This window comes from Choristoneura fumiferana, chromosome 18 (genome assembly GCF_025370935.1).
Source record: "Choristoneura fumiferana chromosome 18, NRCan_CFum_1, whole genome shotgun sequence".
In the NCBI taxonomy this organism is placed as follows: domain Eukaryota; kingdom Metazoa; phylum Arthropoda; class Insecta; order Lepidoptera; family Tortricidae; genus Choristoneura; species Choristoneura fumiferana.
In genome coordinates, this window is record NC_133489.1 from 16,648,667 (window position 1) to 16,672,032 (window position 23,366).

At 38.4% G+C, this 23,366-nt stretch overlaps 1 protein-coding gene across 1 annotated transcript in view; it reads right to left on the reverse strand.

Moving 5' to 3' along the window:
• LOC141438386 (voltage-dependent calcium channel subunit alpha-2/delta-3-like) overlaps positions 1-23,366 on the reverse strand; it is a 94,725-nt gene that overhangs the window by 29,635 nt on the left and 41,724 nt on the right. Inside the window, 7 exon segments of the mRNA XM_074102247.1 lie at positions 47-127; positions 868-1,004; positions 3,108-3,303; positions 4,930-5,043; positions 10,350-10,627; positions 11,220-11,351; positions 14,207-14,432. Of these exon segments, the coding sequence (XP_073958348.1) occupies positions 47-127; positions 868-1,004; positions 3,108-3,303; positions 4,930-5,043; positions 10,350-10,627; positions 11,220-11,351; positions 14,207-14,432 (1,164 nt within the window).

Here is a 23,366-nt window from a genome sequence, read left to right on the forward strand (position 1 = left end):
CCAGACAAATTATAAATTTTAATGTTGTTTGGATTTGTATTCTTACCGTGTGGTTTCTCCTGTCAAAAATCGGCACGGTCACAGAGGTCATTAATTGACCCATCCCATCATCATCCAGGTTGCTACTCTGTAATGAAAAATATGTTATTATAAATAAGTAAGTTACTGGCTTAGGTTCAAACAAAGGTGCAAGGAAATGCTGAAGTCACCGCGTATTTATTGCTAATATTGCGTCAAGAAACGGATATATTCAAGTAGCTGTCGAAAGAAGCGGAGCGAGGCAGCGGAGCGGTGAGCGAGATATATATTCCACTAATAGAATTACATAAAAGCTAGTTTAATAAATCATACAAATCGGCAATCGGAGCGAGGAAGACGAGCGGAGAAATAGGGCGGAGAAAAAAACAAGTGCGAGTAGGGAAGCGGGGAAGCTCCGCGCATGGAAAAACTGTATAAATAAATAAATATCATGGGACACTTGACACCAATTGATCTAGTCCCAAACTAAGCAAAGCTTGTACTATGGACACTAGGCAACGTATAAACATACTTATATAGATAAATACATACTTAAATACATATTAAACATCCAAGACCCGAGAACAAACATTCGTATTATTCATACAAATATTTGCCCTGGCCGGGATTCGAACCCGGGACCTTAAGCTTCGTAGTCAGGTTCTCTAACCACTTGGCCATCCGGTGCAACTCTGCTCTGCATTACTTTCTCCCTCCGCTTCGCTATCCAGCTCCGCACCTATGAACAGACACAGTCCGCAACTCCACTCCGCATTTCCGCTCCGCTTCGCTGCCTCACTCGTTCCAGTAGACAGGAAGTTAGTGTTAGCTTTATTATTTCTTAATTACCCTGCCGCCGACATAGACAGGGCTCCAGTGCACGGGGTGCACGGTCTGGTACATGACGAGCGGCCGCGCCAGCACCTCCACCATGTGGAGTACCTTCGCGCGGATCTCAGAGTGCTCGTTTATTGACACGTAGAAGCCTGTGAAGAGAAGAAAAAAGTGGGTGTTACTAATAGTACCTACCTACTAACATAACTAGTTATCTAGAGAGTATTAGTCAAGGAAGTTTGAGTGGGCTCAGAAAATTGTCGGCGTCTTATTTACTCCGGTAAACTACCTTAATACTTATTCTGTGACTATTACTACGAAGTGCAAAATTCGAACTTCGTCGTATCTTGCCGTACCGCTGACATGACGCTAATATTATTAATACGTGAGTCTGAGGGACGGGACGATACGAATTTAGACTTTCGTATTTCGTAATAAATAGCCAACTAGTAAAGATAGCAGGATGACACTTTCACGGCCCGGATAATACTGACATGGAAATACCGACCCTGTTTTTCGTGTACACGCCCATCGGTATCATCCGGGCCGGGAAAGAGTGTCACCCAAGATAGCAAAAAGCTTATTGGCTATGGATAAAGTAAAATCGACGACGAAGGCCTATGTGATGATGATGACGATTCGGTCCGATCCACAGAGTAGTGTAGGACTAGCAGAGCATATACTTAACAGCTGGAGCTTATGTTAAAAAGCTACGCCACAAAAGACCTACGCACCTACGGTCAAGGACTAATTTATGAGCTACCATGGAACCATTTCACAGTAAACGTCATAGTCACATCGCATTAATTAACAAGGAATATCGTAATGACTTTTCCTTTGAAAAGGTTCCATGGTGGCTCATGAATTAAAGTCATTGACCGTATAGGTTTATACATGTTTTTTTTGTAAGGCACAATAATAGACATGAATTATGCATTTACATCTTGAGAGCAATCTTTAAATAGTTTGCCTTTAGATTTTATTTACAAAATGTTGAAAAACGTACGCTTGTGTGTAAAGGACCTCATAGCTTCACAGTTTTATCAGACAGCAACTGTATTTAATTAATATAATCAGTAGGTAAGTATTGATTAAATCCAATGAGTTTACAAAAAATCTACCTATATACTATAGCATGCATGCATGCATTAGCGATCCCTTCAAATAGCGAACCTACTGTGTTAAATACTTGTGATGTATAGATATCATTTAATAATATTGTATATCTGTTTTTCTACTCCTGTACTGTAATCTGTGATTTACTTAATCACGAACAGTAATATAACAGCATACATAACAAGATTCTGGAAAAGTCTATATTGTCTATTCCCCATAACAGCACTGTATCGTAATGTTGCTAAAACTATACTGCAACCACTTACTTTTTTTTCTTAATTCGTACATTCGGGCATGCTAAGGTGCAGCCAGTTATATTACATATTTCATATGGCTTTTATACAGAATAAAAACTTTCCGAACATAATCCATAGCCTGCCAACATAAGTAACGCGTATTTTAACATCATCACTGGCAAGTAAACGTTAATCAAAACCAAATTTTTTCATATTTATCTCTTGTTTACCTTCTTTTTGCGTTTGCCATACTTTTTACTAAAGTATGAAAACTTTCAAAGTTTACTATTTCTCTAATTTTGTATTGTAATTACTAAGTACCCAGTCGAAGAAAAAGTATTGTATGCAACGTTGTATAAGTAAGTCAAAAAAAGCTCGTGGCGTCTTTTTCTTACGATGTTCGCTAAAGCTCACATCGTAACTCGCGCCACTCACCTTTTTTGAACCCTGTTATACAACTGTTCTTGCCGGATTCTTCTCAACGCAGGTTTTTCCGAACCGGTGGTAGATTTTTTTTGACATTCAAGTGCTTGTTTTAGTTTAAATTGAATAAAGATATTTTGGCTTTGACTTTGACTTTGAGTCCTAGACCAGGTGTCAGCAACCTGCGCGGATCTTTAGTTCAAAACTTTATTTATGCATACTATTTATTGCTGGCAAGACAAAAATTTGTGGTGCTTTCAAAACTTTAACATTTTGAATTCTTCCGACTCAAAAGGACCCCTGTCCAAGACCAAGCCCAGGCAGGGCTCTGAGATCTTATTGTCTAGCACACTTGAAATCACGATCGTTTTCACCGCTTCTTTCTGTCATGGTACGAGGCGAGGGTAGAAAGTGACGGTGAATGTGATCGCAAATGTCAGCGCGTTAGACAATACGCCTCTGGATCCGCTCTTGGCTTACCTTTATTAGTGCACGCCATGTCTTTCATGTTGTGCGCGGCTGCGGCGTCGCCCCCCACCCCGTACGTAAAGATGCGCACGGGCATGTGCGGCCAGTTCCACGTGCGGAACACGCCCTTCACGCCGCCCACGCCGCCGCCCGCGCCCACCACCGCGATCGCCTGATTGCATTGGCAACCTTGACCGGTTCTGTTATACTGTTAAAAAAAGTTTGTTTGTTTATACTCTTTATTGTACAAAAAGGTTACAACAAGAAAGTGCTAAGTACAAAGGCGGACTTATCCCTGCAGGGATCTCTGCCAATCAACCAAAGAAAATTTGAGGTTTTGTTGTTAGATTTTAGTCGCTGGAAGAATGAATTTGCATCTGATTAAATTTAAATAATCAAGTTTTTACTATAGATGTGTTTTGTTTGGCAAAGGTCTCCAAAAATCATTTAAACGTGGATTTTTTCAACTCTACCTATATTTTGAAAGATTTCGTAAGTGTGTTAATTAAATAACTGAAAACCTCAGACACCCCAGTTTTTTTTCATTTTGAGTTGGTTGATTGCATTTATTTTTGAATACCTTCATTATGTCCCAAAATATTCATGTGTTTTGCTAAGTCAGTAATTCTACTTGATTTCTAACTCTACACAAATAATTTGTACCTATTGTGTCAGTTGAATTTCGGCGTTTTTAGAAGAGGAAGAAAATCAAACTGATCAAACTGACATTAAAACGGCCAGTATTAAATTATCTATATATTATGCAACCTCACGAAAACATTATTTGCGCCTTATTGGCGCATTGCATTCGTAAAAGACTGGGCACAATAAAATGGGATTTAAAAACAAAAACACAACCTGATTGAAAACAAAGTGTACCTAATCGATTTTACTTTCGATTCTGAGCAAACTACTTTTTGCTTTTCCGTTATTTAATTAACACCTTGTATGTTTGATTAAATAATAGCCAGGGTGTAACATGCTTTTTTTTTTTTTTTTTAATTTTTTTTTTTCTCCGTCTGACTGGGGCAAAGGAACTGGCTCATGCATACATGTTTATTTAACGTTTGGGCTCCACAGAAAACCAGCGTTACTGCACATAATGTGCGGCAACACATGCTGAGTGGAGACCCTTTTTGGTATCCTGCCGTGTCACCTAGTAACATAGTTTTAGTGCTAGTTCTAGTCTTAGTTTTAGGTGGTACATTTTGGAGCCAAAATAAACTTTTCTTTCTTTCTTTCTTTCTTTCTTTCTTTCTTTATAAGTAAGATTTTTTAAACATTTGGTATGTAATAATTTCCAAACAGGTTTCAGTAGATACCTTAAGGCCGCCCTTACACATGCTAGTTAGTACCTTAAGTACCAGTAGGTATGCCACTAAATAAGCATGCTTAATAGTAGCACGTGTCCTATACACACATGCTAGTAGGTAGCATTTGCTCAATTGTAGCATGCTTTCGTGCTAGTATAACTGGCATGTGTAACAGTAACTTTATGTCAATACCTACAAGTAATTAGTTCACGTGTGGCTCACATTAACAGGGTGAAATTATGAACATACAACTACCATGAGACTCACTCATATTAAATGAAAGTTATACGGATAACTCACGTCTTAAATCGAGTTTAGCTCGTCATGTTTCGGGCTAATTCGTAGCTCTTCCTCTAGGAGCAACGCGACTCGGCGACTGCTGCAATACGCGCACTGCGTGCCACCGCTCTGAGCAGTGCTCTGGGCTACGAATTAGCCCGAAACATGTCGAGTTAAACTTGATTTAAGACTTGCTTATCCGGATTACCTTCATTTAATAAGGTAAAATTAAATATAATTACCCTATGTAATATTTCCAAGCCAGTGGTTAGCGCTCCAGTCAAGTTCGCAGTGCCACCTGTCGCCTCGGCATTCCAGAGTGTGGACTTTAGCTCTCTTATAGTTTCTGGTACAGCCTGAAAACAAAAAAAAAACATTGCATCCTAGTTATCTGACGGCGGGAACGCTGTTCCGAGTTTCCGCCACTCGATTTACATTTTATGACCGTCAAATACGATTTTGACCACTTTTGCCTCAGAAACCAAAGTTAAATAATAAGCCTAAGTAAATACGATCGGTTTTTTAAGAAAATATCTTGATAAGAAAGTTGTGGTTATGTAATAAGTAGTAACAAAAAAAATGTTTTTTGTCTTACGTTTGGTTAGGTATTGCTACGAACTGCTACGAGGCTCCACGAGGCGCTACGGCGATTTTTTAAAAATTAAAACAGCAGGACCTATCATTAAAAATGAATCTCACTCATCTGAACTCATCTAGACTATAGACCAAGGGCGGATTTAGCTTTATTCTAGTCATTACCTACTAAATCAATTCTCCTTTTTTGTCGCAGGAATGCAAAAAATTATGAGTATCAAAAAATATCTACTATTGCCTTAGACCCAGACCAGGGCACATGGGATCATACTCCCATGCCCCCCCCCCCTCTCGATCCACCCTTGCTCTAGGCATAATCACATATTGATAATACGAAAAAAAAATTATAACAAAAACTTGAACCGACTACAAAAAAACATAAAATAATTTTCTACCAGTCTGAAGCCGGTCGGTACTGAAGCAGGAGTGGACCTATAGTCATCTACCTCACCTACGCACTTTATATTGGGCTTCAATCTCTCCTGCTGGCTCGTGCTGATGTACCGGCCGACTTCAGACTGGTAGAAAATTATTTTCATGGTTTTTTGTAGTCTGTTAAATTTTTTGTTATAAATTTTTTTTTCACGCTTTTTGGTGTAAATAATCTAAGATACAATAGTTTAATATCAACTGCTCGTCTTCATTTACGAAAGATTGCTTTTTCCGATGCAGAGACGTTCATTATTGAGGAGTCCTGGTGCTTCACCACCCGTTTTACCATATGCATTACGAGGAGCATAAATTGCTTAGCTACTGTGTCAAAGTAATTAAAATTTAACCCGTGAAATACTTGTTATCGAGTAGTAACTCCGATGGTCAACTGTGGTCTTCCTTCATCATCAGTTCCACTTCACCAAATGATGATTTTCAAGAGCAAATGCACGAGTTACTACTAAATACTTAGGTATATCCCTTATATAGGTGTCCCTACAACATTTGAAGAGTTCCCTCGATTTCTTAAGATCCAATCATCAGATCCTGATTTGGTGCTTATGGGACCTAATTGAAGTAATTCCTAGACGAACGCAAGAAAAAAAATTCAAATGGGTTCATAAATGACGGAATTCTGAGGTAACAAACATAAAAAAATACTACCGAATTGATAAGCTCCTCCTTTTTTGAAGTCGGTTAAAAATCAAAGTTAACCCACACCTTACAAGATTTATGTCTTTATTTATCTTCATACCAAACACAAATATACATTTGCAAACCATTAAACGACAGATGCCTATCGTAATAAGTTCGTAATACAAACATTATTGAACTTACATAAGTAGCTCGAGCATACAAGGTTTCATTTGGAGACGCCGCGATGTAAGTTGAGGATGTTTGCCGGAAAGGTAATTGCTGGATCGTATATTAGCGAAGTTGCGAGTTCACGAGTGGAGCCGCGTTTACTTGCTTGCCAGTAGCTACTCGACTAGTAAACTGTCTTTACTCTAAAGTAATACTAGAGTTTATTCGCACGCATAAACTATTCGATCTGGTACAAAATTCCCCAGGGAATTCCAAAAAATTATATCGTGATCTTCATTGAGGTTATGTTAAGAACAACTACAAAAATTTATGACTCTAAACCCAGCGGTTAAAATTTCAAGATTTGATCCCTATCCCGTGGGAATATCGGAATAAAAAGTAGCATATGTGTTATTGCAGACGTCCAGCTACCACGTACCAAATTTTACGACTCTAAGCCCAACGGTTGTTATTCCGAGAATTTATCCCTATCCCGTGGGAATATCGGGATAAAAAGTAGCCTATGCGTTATTCCAGACGTCCAGCTATTTACGTACCAAATTTCATCCAAATATGTCCAGCCGTTTTTGCCGTAACCAACACACACAAACTTTCGCATTTGTAATTTCAGGTACTTTCCCTTGGCGTCCCGTCTTAAGAAGCATTATTATTTTTTGTCAATTCTTTCGATTGGCATCATAAAAACAGGGGTGTTTTTTTTTCACATTTAAGTCGGTTCGATTCCCAGACGAAGCAAGGTAATTCTTAGAAAATCTTTAAATTCAGCATTACTAACTTTTAAAAATAACATAATGTCTTCTTTCAGCAAAATATCCAATCTACGATATTTCACGTACTTTCCCTTGATGACCTGTAGTCATGGGACGCTCTGTATACACGTAACTTTCTATTTCAAAAGGTTAGTTAGTAAAATTTTTAACGTTATGTTCATGCCTAAAAATGGTGGTAAATTTTTTTTAACATGCCGAAGTAAGTTAGGTTATTAACCCCAACGCCGAAAGAGGGGTATTATAAGTTTGGCCGCTATGTGTGTCTGTCTGTCTGTGGCACCGTAGCTCTTAAACAGGGTGAACGATTTGAATGCGGTTTTTTTGAAAGCAGGGTTTCTAGCAAAGCTTCTTAGACATGTTTCATCAAAATCGGTTCCGCCGTTTTTAAGTTATTGAACTTTGAAGTGACAAAGTCGGGGTTTTCCAACTTTTTGTTGGTTAGTTTAGGTTATATTAATTAAGGTGATTATGTAATTACACTTATTAAACAATTCTGGTATTAACAAAATCTATAATCACTCATTATACCCCGATTTTAGACGACTAAAGCTATTCATGTATTCGTGCGAGCTACTTGCGCGTGCGAACACATCGCGAGTCGCAAGCTCGCGACGATAAGGGCGCGGTCGCACCCTCCTGTCACAGCTACGCGCTCTTTGTGGCGTAGATTTTATCTTGAAACTTCCCCGGGACTTACCAACTCAATGAGCACGATGATAGTCTTGTTTGAATACCTAGTTCTGTTTACTGACGCCTCGGGAAATGCAGAGGTGTCGCGTTTGAATTCAAATTGAAAGCTTAGGTAATTGGGTAGGTAGGTACAGTCGATATCTTTACACCTGATTACCTTGTCACTATACGAGTATGCGTGGTGACAATTTTATACAAAAGTTCAAATACGAAGTGACAGCAACAAGGCAGTAAAATGTAAACATATCTTAAGCCGAGTTTAGACCTGCAAGAAAAATCGTGCAAGTTGCATTACATTGCAGCGCCCGATCGACCACTACAAACTCGTTGGCTTTATGGCTTAGCAATGTGTTGCATGCAATGTCATCCTAGGCCGTAAAGCCAATGAGTTTGTAGATTGTCAATCGAGCGCCGCAATGTATGCAACTTACACGATTTTTCTTGAAACTCGGCATTAGACCTCCACCGTACCTATTTTGCAATCTTTGAAAATAAATAAGATTTTGTTTTCAGTTTCTAACCGACTTCAAAAAAGGAGGAGGTTATCTATTCGGTTGTATTTTTTTTATGTTTGTTACCTCAGAACTCTGTCATTTATGAAACGATTTGAATTTTTTTTTGCGTTTGCGTAGGAATGTTAGGGAGCTGTGGTGGCCTAGTGGTTTGACCTATCGCCTCTCAAGCAGAGGGTCGTGGTTTCAAACCCCGGCTCGCACCTCTGAGTTTTTCGAAATTCATGTGCGGAATTACATTTGAAATTTACCACGAGCTTTGCGGTGAAGGAAAACATCGTGAGGAAACCTGCACAAACCTGCGAAGCAATTCAATGGTGCGTGTGAAGTTCCCAATCCGCACTGGGCCCGAGTGGGAACTACGGCCCACCCAAGCCCTCTTGTTCCGAGAGGAGGGCTGTGTCCAGCAGTGGGACGTATATAGGCTGGGATGAAGCACCAAATCTGGATCTGATAATTGGACCTTAAGGAAATCGAGGGAACTCTTCAAATATTGTAGGGACACCTATGGTAAATTGGATATATTTTGCAGTAACTCGTGCATTTGCTCATGAAAATCATCATTTGGTTAAGTGGTACTGATGGTGAAGACCACAGTTGACCATCGGAGTTAGTACTCAATAACAGGTATTCACGGGTTGAATTTTACTTTAACACAGTTGCTAAGCAATGATGGTCCTCGTAATGCATATGGTGAAATGGAACGGGTGGTGAAGCACCAGGACTCCTCAATAATTAATATCTCTGCATCGGAAAAAGCAATCTTTCGTAAAAGGTGACGAGCAGTTGACATTAGCCTATTGTAGCTTAGATTATTTACACTAAAAAGCATGAAAAAAAAATTTACTCGTATAACCCAAAAATTTTACCGACTACAAAAAAAAAAAAAAAAAATTCTACCAGTCTGAAGTCGATGCCTCAGCACGAGCCAGCATGGGCGTGGACCTATAGCCGTCTACCTCACCTACATACTATATATGGTGACGTACTCGCATCTTTTTAAGAAAGGAAACTCGGTCAATCCGGTCCACGCTATTAATTTACATTATTGTAATGAAAATCCTACTCACGCACTACTTAATGACATTAAGGAGCCTTTATCCCTTTTTACCGATTCTAGATAGTTATATTGGCGCGATGGGAATTCGTCAGTAATGCCGGAAGAAAACTGGGGCGATGGTTACACGACTGATAAAGCAATTTCCACAGAAGGGGTGGCAATTGTGTAAATAGCAACACAATGAATTTTCCCTTTTCCTTGACGTTATTTTAGCTTTCTTTTAGAAAAAAAGTCTTTCATCTTCTACTGTTCGGGTATATAAAGTATAATCCTTCTCCCTAATTTGTCCTGCCGTTTAATTCACGTTTAGGACGAAGCGTTTCTTAATGACCTACTGCGCCTATTCCTGCCTTAATTATGATAACATCACCGTAATCCTTTCCTCAAACAGGGGTTGAATGCTGCGTAGATTTACGTTTTTAAGGGAAAGAAGGCTGATGTTGTTCAGATAGATCCGTATCGGTAATGCGGCGCGCCACCCGCACGCAATACCTGCATTTGCCTACTAATTTCACGTACCTACCAATTGCGTTAATAACAGTTGATCGTCCTTGTATTGTGGTAACTCATTCAATGGTACAAAACCTGTACAAGTAAAACACGGCCGTTTGATTTAATTACAGATAACATGCTCACTCGGTAGGTACCTAATTTTTAATTGTTTGAAAATGTATAACTTGTTTACCCATTAACTTTTATTACAAGTATAATCGGAGATCTACACAACTACCATCCCTGTAAGAGTAATCATTAAGAGATGTGCATACAATGACACTTACCTGCGCCAAAATCTTTGTGTAACAAGAATGAATCTCCGACACAGTGTCGCTGTATCGGTACACGTTGACGAAATCGTTTGGGCCCAACGTGTCGAGAAGGCCAGAGACCGTGGCCTTGGCCAGTCGCCAGTAAGAAGAGCTGAGGTCATCGGAGTCGTCAAGCAAGATGACCAGGTCTTTGGGAGACGTGGCTGCCTCCACGAACCAGTTCGAGGACCGAAAGTCATAGAAGTCGCGAGCGTGGTGAGAGTAGCCATCCTCGGGCGGCCATGACATTGCTGGAAAATATTGAATTAGGTACTAATGTAATATACAATATCAAAAGATTTTTGCCCTTCTTGTAAATACGAGTAGTCAGAAATAATTAAAAGTAGAATAACTGTTTTTACCTAACTATTCATGGTTAAGTTAGGTATATATCTGGCGGGATGTACCCAGACCTGGGTTCATGATATCTTTCATTTTGGCGTCGTTGAATGAATCATGAAATTCTCTGCGTCGAAATATCGGCAGCGCATTACAGGCAGCACGGCCGCCATGTAATAATCATACCATACGGCAAATGAAACCGATTACACAGATTTTACCAAATTCAAGTGAAAATTTTAAAATTTAGGTATTATAATATGTTACCAAAACCCTTACTTACTTACTTTTTACAATTGTTAATTATGTGCTGATTAATTATCAAAATATATTTGCTGCTTTTCAAACTCCATGTCAACTTATAATTACAAGTTACTTTACCGTAAGTATCTATGTCTTGCAATCTGCACGCTTACAAAAGAGCTTCAGTTATAAATAAAAGAGCAAGCAGACTGCTTTACAGGCCTGTTAATATTTTATTTTTATTATAAATAGTTAACCTACCTGGGTACCGTCTCATGAAGCCGGTGGATGAGGCGTAGTACTGCCACGACAGCGACGGGTCGATTTCGTAGTTATTTACGAACAGGGGGTCGAGGTGCTCGGACCACGCAATCTGGTTCTGGACGTCGCCATCTGTTGGACACGGCGGAGTTATTGCTTCAAACCTACAATGTTTTTAAAAGACCTAAGTATCCAACGATACCCCTTAATATTGCGATAACAAACCAAGTTCATTTCGGTTTGGGTACTTCGAGGGTACTCATTTAATCCCTTTATCATTCCTTTGCCCTTCGCTAAATAGGTCACGGTTAAAAAACCGGTCAAGCGCGAGCGTGACTCGGACCGAGGGTTCCGTACCTAACAATATACCTGAATACAATGTTTGGGATTACCATGTACATCGAGTTTTCAACGAAGTAGGTAGGTATGAACATGCTAAATTTTATCAGTCAATTTTCAATAATGAGATGCATTATATATAAGGGTATAAGAGAAAGAAATAAGATCCCGCTTTACGTGTGTGGCAGCAGGTACCTTAAAAATATTTTTTAGATTTACTTTACCCCTTTGTCGGCATGGTTAACATCATACAAAATTACAGTTTACTAGCACTAACAGTCTCTTAGCTAAATTGCGGACGGACGAACGGATAAGGCGAAACTATAAAGGTTCCTCGTAAAATTAAGAAACCCTAAAAATTTAATTGATGAATTATTTAAGTTGTATCCAAAAACACATCTATATAAAAACAAAGTTGGAGATATCGTAGTTTGACGGTTAATACTGGGCAAGGTTGACTTGGCACTGAATTGACCAATTATGTTTTTTTCTTTAACTACCCATTAAAAGAAGGGTAATTGGCAAACTTGGTTCATTGAGCAGCCATGATTGCTTTCTCCTAGACCCTCGGGCGGAAAAATTAATGGTTCGGTGTTAGCCGGTACAGTCTGCATCCGATTTATTCTGGAATCGATCAGCAAATATTTCCAAAGGAAATTACCTTGATGATATTAACCCACACCTTTTAACTCGCGTTGAGTCGTTCTTGTTGAAAGTTCGAAAGCAGGGGTGTATTTTTCTTATTTGGAACCACTTAGTTGTGAAACTCTAGAACGTTTGTACGCGGTGGTTGCTCTATCACATTTGATGATGGTGGTACATATATCTAGTAGAACATAACTAGTTAGTAGTAGAAGTAAATGTAATTCTGTACGTTCAAAAGTAGTTCTAGTGAAAAAGCTTATTTATTTAAAATATCATCAAGTCCCATTAAGATTTGAATTTAGTATTTGGTAATGTTATAGAGAAGTAAAAATTCTTTTACTTTTTCTTTTCTAGAGTCTGGGGGCGATTGCTGATATATTTTTAAATAGGTATGAATATACCCAAAATATTAGCAAACGCCCCCAGACTCCAGTAACTCATCAAAATTGCTTGTCTATTGGTCTAAAGACACATTTCAAAGCAGAAGTATAAAGTTGTTTTAAATTCAACTTGAACAAACTTCAAATGGTCACGTAATTTAGGTAAGTACTTGCCATGAAAGTTAAATCATTTTACCCAGCAATCAAAACGTTGGACAGTAAAAAATAACTGTTACTTCGATGAATAAAGGATGTCAGTTACCGTCGCTTATCGGCTCTGAGGTCAGGGGACCGGGGAAGAAGGTCCGTTCACTAATAGGTTGGAATATGTCAATTTGTCCATAAATTACCCCACCTCGAAGGCGCACCTCCCGGCCCCGTTACTTGTCAACACTGTAGGTAAATTACGTCCCGGGGTGGTGTATTCAATTTATATTAAAATTTTCTCTAATTCTACATGGGGTCGACGTACTGTCTGATTAAGGGACTGTTTGGAATTTTGTGTAAACTCTTTTTGAATTGCTTTCGAGAAATTCGCCGTATAACCTGAATATTATTAACCTCTAGGCGGCAGCGGCAATCAACGGGATTTTGCTTTTAGGCTACCTGCAAGCTGATCTAAATCGTGTGAAGCTCTGATAGTGACAGCGAGGGCAATTAAAATTTGGAGCGAGCCGTAAACCGGCAGACAGTAAACAGTCATTAATTGGAAGGCGACGCATTAACGTCACCGGTTAGTTAAGCCCTTTGTCATGTCCATCGATGACCTGTTAGCCGTGGGGTGTTTGTGTACCCCACGGAGCCGGAGGGTCGCCAAGCGTCGTTCTTTGTCTCAGGTTTGAAGGGATTTCACCCCTTGACCTTTTACGGAAGCGGTAGAGATAGTCAATATAAAGAAAGTCTCCCCACATTACGTACATGTAGCGCGTGTAAGGACTTTTTTTTATCGTTTTTGCGTTCCTTTCGGCGTACAAAATTTGAACTCAATAATTAAATTTGCATGTCATCCCGCACCAGCGTAACTCAAATGAAATTTCTAATTCACGTTGAAAGGAAAGCAAACACTTGAATGTTTTACGATGGTAGATGTAAATTCACATAAGCAATTAGTAATGGCAGTAAGCAATTAGTAATGGCAGTAGCGTCCAAAGGATAAAGCAGCAAGTGGGCAACATAAATATTTTTGGGAGTGTGTGTCAGGTAACCTCCCTTGTGTGGCCAAGAGCTGCGGGGCCCTTCTGGATCAGTCCAGAGGGAAGAGCAGAGCTTGGGGACCCGTAAATCTTATAATTTCCTTGCCTTGGAATATCATTGTCCGATGGCTGATAACCTAAGTATAACAGTTTAACCTTGCTATATATTTTCTACTGTCAAATGTTTATACTACTTTCAGCCACATTACTGACATTGGCAGAAGCTTAGTGACTTCCATTAACGGAGGAAGATAACCTAGTGTAAAATCGGAGTATATTTATTTATATAGTGGAGATCATTTCCCATCAGATGACCCGCTTGATCGTTTACCTGCCTCTCATAATTAAAACAAATTGCAAGTATTATTGGCAACAGTGTATTTTGACAGCGAGTAAAACAAAGAGATACTCGCTGACGTTAAATACTTACGCTCAGTGTTGATGTAGGGCGGCATCAACACGGCGCTGTAGCTGGCATTGACCGCGATGTGGTCGAAGTGCCGACTAGGTGCTAGCACGAGGCGACGCGCGCGCGCAGCCAGCGTGCCGTCATCGGCGTGTACGTTGAGCCAACGCGCGTCGAAATACGCGCCGGGCGCGGCGTCGCCCGCGCCGCTTGACGACAGCGCGGCCGCCTCCGCAGAGTCCATGATGCGCTGCACAATATATTGGTAATATTAGGTGATGTTGATAGATTCAGGGGATAATTTGCAGAGGTTCAGATTAATGAACCACAACCCTTATCCTTTCCTACTCCACTACTACTTTAACTTTATGGTAGCGGACGAGAAACGTAAAATGGTTGTGGTTCATTAAGTTGAAGTTGTTCTGTGTGTCTGTATGATTAGTAAACTAATACTAAAACAAGCATTCGTAGGTTTCCTTACAATTTTACTGCTTTTTTGCAGTGGTAGTGTGCAGTTTCTAATCATCACTAGGCCTGCTTTATTAAGATAGTACCATACCATCCTGTCAGTATCACTGATAATAAGCGTTAAGAAGAAGGATATTTTGCTTGATCAGAAACAATAACAAATACTAGACAATTGAAATTAGCAAACTGGAATATGTAAAATGATTCCGATAAAAAGCGTCCTCGCTTCTGTATATATACCTTTACTATTGAATAAGCAATACTTGTGTGTATTAATACTGAGTACACGTTTTAAGATTTTGAAAATGGCGCTAATTATTTCAATGAAAATCGGAAGTTACTGTACTTCAATAAGTAGCTATCAGGGAAAAGCGTTTTCCAGGTTCTAGAAACACTGAAAAAAGGTCACTCAACAGGTTATTTTTATACTAACTTCGTCATGAAGAACAGCGTTTAGAAAAAAATAAATTTAAATTATAGCGTTGGTCGAAAAAACGCCACTGCTAATCTTAGCTACGTGAAGAGATGCGTAAGAAAAAGTTTGAGGAAAATATTTTTCACTCTTTCGGTTTTGAACTTTGAGTGTTATCCGATCAGCCAGGTCTCGTAGCTAATTGGGCGCATTGAACCCAAAAATAGAAGTCGAATCATGCTGAGCTTCGAATCAGCAACATAACAGTTGTATAATAGGGGTCAAAAAAGGCGAGTGGCGAGAGTTTTTTTTGACTTATTTATACAACGTCGCATACAATACTTTTTCTACGACTAGGTACTTACTAAATAAAATACAAAATTAGAGAAAAAAGTGAACTTCAAACTTTTTCATAAATTTAATTTAATTTTTTAGTAAAAAGTATGGCAAACGTACGCAATGCAAGATATAAAGTAAGCAACAATAAATAAGTCGGAAATATGAAAATCATAAAATTTGTCTAAGGTAAATTTTGTTTTCAATTGACGTTTACTTACCAGTGGGTGACGCTATTTACCGGACGTACAATAACGACATGGAAATGCCGACATGATATTTTGTGTACACGCCCATAGAAACTTGTCAGTTTGATACCAGTTTGTATGGGAGTGTACACGAAATATCATGTTGGTATTGTACGACCGGTAAATAGTGCCACCCGTTTTAGCAACATTATGATAAGTACAGTGCTCTTACGGGGAATAGACAATATAGACTTTATGATTGGTTTTTTGGAGTCTTTTTGTAATTTTTATTTCAACTCCAAATTTGTTACTTTTTTTGTTTTTTGTCTGGGTGAGCGAGCGGTTGGTTCCGAAAGAGTGTGACGTCTCTCGATGAGAGCGGAACATAGATGTCGCTAGTGCTGCTGCATAAGTAGCTTAGTAGAAATAAGCAACCTGAGATATGTACCTATGCATAGGAAAAATTCGTGTCTAGATTCCTGTCCAGCGGTGGTGTAGGGGTTATAGCACGCAGCAGGGATTGCTGAGGACCTGGGTTCGATTCCCAGCGCTGGTCTCTTTTTCTGGTTTTTCTGTGCATCCATGTCTCAGTTTGTATTTTAAATATAGACTTTTCCAGAATCTTGTTATGTATGTTCTTAAATTACTGTTCGTGATTAAGTAAATCACAGATTACAGTATAGGAGTAGAAAAATATTTTAATGGAAATTAACGACGTTATAATTTGCTTTTTAATTGACAAAAAGTTTTTTAAGTAATTAACCAACGATACATACCTACTTTATTAACCGTATTCAAAAAAAGATAAAAGCCTCAGCCTTTACCCAGTAGTGGGTGGATGCGGGCTAATAAAAAAAAAACAAAAAGAAGGAGGTTATCAATTTGGTTCTATTTTTTTTTGTTCGACACTAATACAACTATAATAATTATATAATTATAGTTATATAGTTATAGGTCTTCTCCGTAGTCCGTAGCAATATTGATAACTAAACAATATATCTAGATAGGACAGAAAAATCTAAAGAAACCTAATAACTCAAAGTTTCACGTAGCAAGGTACTTTCAACCACAATCTTTTCTTACCCCTTTTCCTTTAGAACGTTATTGCTTTCACCTTTCAAGTCTCAACTATATTAAAAGGGTTGCAGTAGGGTTGAATCGATAGCGAATCGATGGCTCGGCTAGAGGGAGGGTGCGAGCACAAAGAATGGTAAGATAAAGGCGCAGACAATCGTCGGCAATTAGCTGGAGTATTCGGGCTGATCGATTGTAACGCTTAGTGAGTGGCTGATGAAAAATGACAAATCGCTGTCCTCAGTGGTCGTGGAATGGCGGGACGTTAAAAATCAAGGACCGCAGTGCAATTCAGCGTCGTACCTATTTTTAGATTATTAACTTACTTTCAAGAAGCTGTTTCTGTGTTCCATTTACACATGGTGTAGTTTTAATAAAGTTCCGTAATTTTGTCATGTTAGTATTATTATCTAATTTACTTATCTCACTTTGTCATGTCAAGAATCTAACTACGCATTATGGTCGGTATGTGGACGCATTATTGTATTCACACAGAAAAAGATTAATTAAAATGTAAAACATGCAAAATATCTTGAGAAAACAAAGTAAAATAAGTACTTGCCGTTGAATTAGGATAGGCAGTCGGGCATATTCGAACACAAAACGGTCATTGTTCGCGGTTCTATTTATTGTTTACCCCAGTCCAATTCATTCGAGCCGACCTAAATCAGACAATAATTGTTTCATTCGACCTTCAAAGAAATACCCGCGGATAGATAAGCGAAGGTTGGCCAGGTCACGTAGCGAGCCGACATTTGGCAACCCTTTGATCCGGGGGGGGGGCTGTTTGATGACGAACACAACGTACCAAAAACAGTAGGCTATTTTCTCTTCATAAATTTTCTTAGTCGATTACGGTCATGCTAAATTTAGGAGACGGCAATAATTATAACTCGGGGTTTCTCTGCGGGATAGAATTAGAAATGATGATACCCGCAGTAGAACTAAGGTTACCGACCATAGCCCGAAGAATTGCGAAACTGAAGTGGCAGTGGGCGGGGCACATTGCTCGCAGGACTGATGGCCGATGGGGTCAAAAGGTTCTCGAATGGCGTCCACGGACAGGGAGACGAGCTGTTGGTAGCCCTTCAACAAGATGGAGCGACGATCTGGTTAAGATCGCGGGATCGCGGTGGATCCGAAAAGCACAAGACCGGTATTAGTGGAGAGCCTTGGGGGAGGCCTATGTCCAGCAGTGGACGTCTTTCGGCTGACATGATGACGATGATGATGATGAATAATTATAAAATGGTTCGACTTTTTCTTTGCTGAAACGCAATAAGCGGAAGATTCTATGGTATTCAATCATTGTTTGCAAAAATAGTGAACGTATTACGTCCATCCTGATTTCAAAATAACTGTAGTTCTACGTTTATTGCTTGTACGACTCAGAATGTTTAAAAATGCTTTTCTGAAGTGTTTCTGTAAAGGCGTGAATCCATATTTCCAAGAAGCGCGGGGGTGCGAACAATAGTCTGTCTGACGTCTGGGGCGAGATGTAAAGCGTTTTGTTTAGGAATTTCCCTGCGTTTGCTACGTTTTATTTTTCTATCTTTACGTAGACTGACGGGTGCAATCGTAGTAGGATGTGATGATGCAATTGCAAGTGATGGTTAATTATTATCACTTATTAATTTGGTTTAAGACTCACAAATAAAATAAAATGACTTTGTATTGTACACCAGACCACGTAGATGACAATACAGACAAACAACAACAGGAGACTTAAATAACAGTTTTAGACTAAGAGCTAGTACAGTCCAGTTCATAAACGTGTGAGCAAAAATTTGATCAAAAATATCTGAACACGCTTCTACGCTGTTAACAATAGAGTCGTGTTCAGATATTTTTAACAAATTTTTGCTCACAAGTTTATTAACTCGACTGTACCTACCTATAAAGCATTACCTACACAAATAACTTACAAGTTATTTTTTTTAAACAAGTATAACTTCATTGATCTTCAGTCATATTTACCTACATATACAACGTGTATTTGTCATACTACTTCAAACTGTAACTAGACGAAGATTTAAGTGCTGTGAACCGATATCAAGACAATTTTTTAATTTAGAATTAACTACCAGAGCGTAATTAATTTTTGAAATATTTTCGAGCAGCAATGTAATGCGTACAATAATTCGACACGAGAGAGAAGCGTTCTGTGACAGCTGTCAAGTCAACAAGTGCGACGATTTGAACAAAAACAAAGTAGAATCACGTAGTTATACATTGCGTGCTAATTAATTTTATAAGGAAAATAATAAGTCTATTTTTTTTACTATAACATAATCGAATGTGATAATTAGGGCCTTCACTTCACTAACTACCCTTAAAGTTTGAGGTAGTATCAAAAATACACACTGTATATGAAAATCGAAGCATGCTTAGTGTCGTATTGACTCCGCTTCTATAGGTACAATGTTAAATAGAAGCCCATCAATGTTTCTTTAAATTGCTGCGTCTTTGTGAATGTAGTAGCGGTATCGCAAAACCACGAAACATATATACGGTTTCAGTATATTATTACAATGAAAAGTAGATTTTCTGTGTTTATTTAGTCTCTGGAACTATTGAAACGGATCTTAAAAATTCATTCACTAATAGAACCACTATCCCTGATTAACATAAGGCATTTTTTTATCCGTGCTATCGTGAATTTCAAGGGACGCAGGCAAAGTTGCAGGCAACATATATTCGTATATTAATTCAATAGCTGTTGATCTACTGTCCTAACAACCCCGCAATTGCGAAGCCGGTCGCGTGAGCCTAACGACCGCGAGCTGATTGCCTGCATTACCAGCGCCCTGCCCCCGGGCCTACAGCATAGAACACCTTCGTGAACAGCCTTGCTGGCTTGCCAAAACTTACCTTCTGTGTTATATCCTTCAGTTCCTTAATAACGTGGAAAATTGCCAATTTAAATAGTATATTTAAGTTTTATACAGGTGACTTTTAAGTGGTGAAAAAAAAATAGTTTCTAATGCAGCATTTGTAGAAAAATTCACTGCAATAGCTTTTAAAGCAAACAGTAAAATTATAATTAATTAATCGAGTAAATACAAAGAGGCTGATTAAAAATATGCTGTGTCTATAATCGTTCAACGTTAGAAGTAGGGTAATTGTATACATATATACTAACAGATACCTTAATGCAAGCATTATATTTATTTGCAGTGTAATGTAACTATGTTGGCTCGGGTCGGATCTTTCAACTCAATTTTTTATTTATTTAAAACTACTCTAAGTTAGTGACGAATCATAATAAAGTAGTGTAATCCATCCTCATCACAATTCAGAACAAACTGCTTTCAGGTTTCCAGTTATTTAATTAACACCTTGTATAAGCAAGCACGGTAGCTACTGCAGTAACAGGAAACTTTGAATTTCAATTAGGTACTTACCTACTCACTTTTGCATCAGTAAAATCAGAATAAACTTAGTTTCTATTGAGTCTAGAAACCCTAGTTGTATCTGGTTCAGTAAACATAGAACACTCCAAATACCATTAGAGTCGTCGTTTCTATGCCATGTTAAGATCAGAGTATTAAATTACCGGGCAGTTAATGGGTATGGTCACTTTGCGAGTCATTGTTAGCTCAACAATAGTACCTAATGGGAGGGAACGGCTAAACCCCCGGCGCAAAGCTATGTCATGTATGGTTGACATGTACCTACTTATTTGTGTAGGCCTCTTTAACCTCTCTTCCTAGTGTTTTATTACATACCCAGCGAACAAAGAGCTCAACATTTAGAACTAGAATACGATGTGAATGTGACAATGCATTTTGTGTTTGTTATAGAAGTTAGTGTGTTTTAGTGTATATATCGCACCTATATTGCAACAACGACGTAAATGCAATTTTTCCGATATTAATATCGCAGCATTTCACATCATTAAGTCATTTTCTTGAAAAAATTGCATTTACGTCGTTGTTGTAATAGAGGTGCGACATACTGATAGATATACCTAGAAATTTCACAAAGACAGGCGAGGCGAGGTACGGTTGATTGCATGTTGTATTCCAATATTATCGTGGTTGAACATGAATTCCACTGATGAAGGTCGATCTCTCGATTAATTTGATAACATTTTAGTTGGTGCTTCACATCAAGTTTTAGTTATGACTAAACATTCTATGCTGGGGTAGCTAAAATGTAGGTTTTCTGTATATTGCTAGACATTCATGACGATTGTAGTTAGAATATAAAAGTTAGGTACCCACTTTATATAGGAATAAGCTGCATGTCGTTAGTAGCTTTTAAACTAATTTGTAACACTATACGAATCTGCTTTAAAAATCCCCTTTTATGTGTCTTCTATGTCCGTTGGTCTGTCCGTCCATCAGTGGCTTAGCTTAGAGGTTGATGCATGGATATAAATTTAGTAACCATGTATACTATGATGTAAAATAAAAGTAAAAAAATAATAGGACACCTCCCTTAAAAAAAGAATAATGATGAAATTTTGAATTATGATCCGTTATCAAAATAATAGGATTAAGCTTTGAAGTGTTAATTTTTGTTAGAATTAAATCCTCCCTTTAAACTCTCTAAGCTAAACCGTTGGCCTGAATAATCTTGAAAAGATGTCAACAGTATACATAAGGTAGGTGAGGCATAGAAAGCCCAGCCGGCAACAAGGCCATATAAGTTGTAAGCGGCAATAAGTTGTAATGGTACTATTCGTTCAACACATCACGCACACATGGAAATAGCCAATACAACGAGCTGGCAACAACGCTTTGCTTTGCACACGCCGCCAGCACGCTGTCAGCTGAGTCCATACAGTCCGAACGGGAGTACGCGTCTGTGCTTCATGTATGTTTTTTACTAAAATAAGGTTAATTTTCATGAAGTTTTGTGATTTATTTCGTATTTTAATGTTTATGGGTGCAAAGAGAAGTTATCTAGTTAAGTACATAAGGAAGAGTAAATGTATAATTTTGTCTGTCTCTTTATGAAATATTCTCAATTAGTTTAGAATTTGTACTAGAGCTCAGAAGGCCCACTACTTTAGTTGGTAACATGGCCCAACTCTTTAACTGTTAACAAGACTGATTTGATAATAGGTTCCTAATTAAAAAATAATAGAAAAGTACTTTATCTATATCTATCAATGTTAATCCATCTGAGCTTTTAATTCAATATGGTCCAAAGAAATTTTAGTTGTAGAAAATAATAGCATTTTTTTATTAATTGTTAAAAAGTGCTGCACTTAACTAATAAAGATTTAGTTTAATTTTTAGCTTACTATTTTCGAGAAAAATAGACCATTTCTTTCACTGACTAAGAATATCATCCTGTTGTGAAGATATCAAATGTTGTTTTATGTAAAAGTTTAAAGTTAAAAACTTTTGAGACCTTGAAAACCTGTGAAAATATAAATTTTATTGGCGGGCCTTACTATCTTGCTTGTGTTTAACAAGGCCCAAAACAGTACTTCTAAAAACTTGGACTTCTCAAAAGTACCGTAATATTTTTGTAACTATTTTAATATATAAGTATATAGAAACTTAAATATATGAGAAACCTATAATGCATGAGTTTTACATATTATCCTGGGTATTTAATAAATATATCATTTTAAATAAAGGTGGGCCTTCTATGCCTCACCTTCTTTAATATAACGAAGTCAAAAGGAAAACTTTCACAGCTTAATAGACTATAGAAATTAACGAGCAAATAGTCCATATTTTTCGCATATTTATAGGTAGGTACGGGACCCTACTTTGGGCGTGGCCCGACATGCACTTGTTGGTTTTAAAATAAGCTGATTTTAAAGTAGTTAATAGATAACGTCTGGACAATATTAGTTATGAACTATTTACGTACCTACCTAAGTCACACTATAACGCCATTATGTAAACTCCTTCCCTCCTTATCTTCGCGAATGGCCCCGCGACGTTAATTTCAAAGTTCCAGAGTAATTAGCAACACATTTTGCGAGGTTACTGAATATATTTGACTTTCCAAGCACTCAGAAAAGAATAAGGACTAAGCTGAAATAAGGACTTCTTTCAAGTTCCAACACATTTTCTCATAAGTACATCTCAAAATCGCATTAAGCGTAAAATAGGTACATACTCAGATTTCAGTTCATACCTATGTAATTATCTTGTTCATGCTCTTATTTAGCCCGCGTAAAAAGTCTTATCTGAACACGTACATAAATGAGGTGTTTTTATTTGTGAGGCGGAATAGTCCCATTGGAAGAACGGGGTTTACGCGCAAAGTAGAGGCGAAGTAATTAAAACTTGCACTCTGCGACACGACCCGCGTCCCGTGGGCCGCGCGGTGCCTCAACTCGCCCAATAAAGGGTTTCTTCTATAAAATCCCAGGTAAGAGAAACTTGTATAACAATACTGTCTTTAGATGAACTGAAATTAAGTTATTCCGTAAGATTAGGTATATATAACCACGAATACCACGCTAATTGTAATATTAATTCCGCATACAATCTGGGGCACCTCAAGCGTTTGATCTGAGCCATTAAGATGTGCGATGAAAAGGCCGACGTTCGCGCGACAATACCGTGTTTCTCCGTAAACGCGGCGCTGCCTTATTTTGTTTCAGACACAGTTTCATTAAGTGCGAAATGTTAGCGTCGTTTTTTCTGGGGACTCGACGCCCGCAGCGGAGCAATCCCCACGATTTTTCAACTTTATTGTCGAGCTAAATTCTGGACGCTTTCAGGCCGCCATT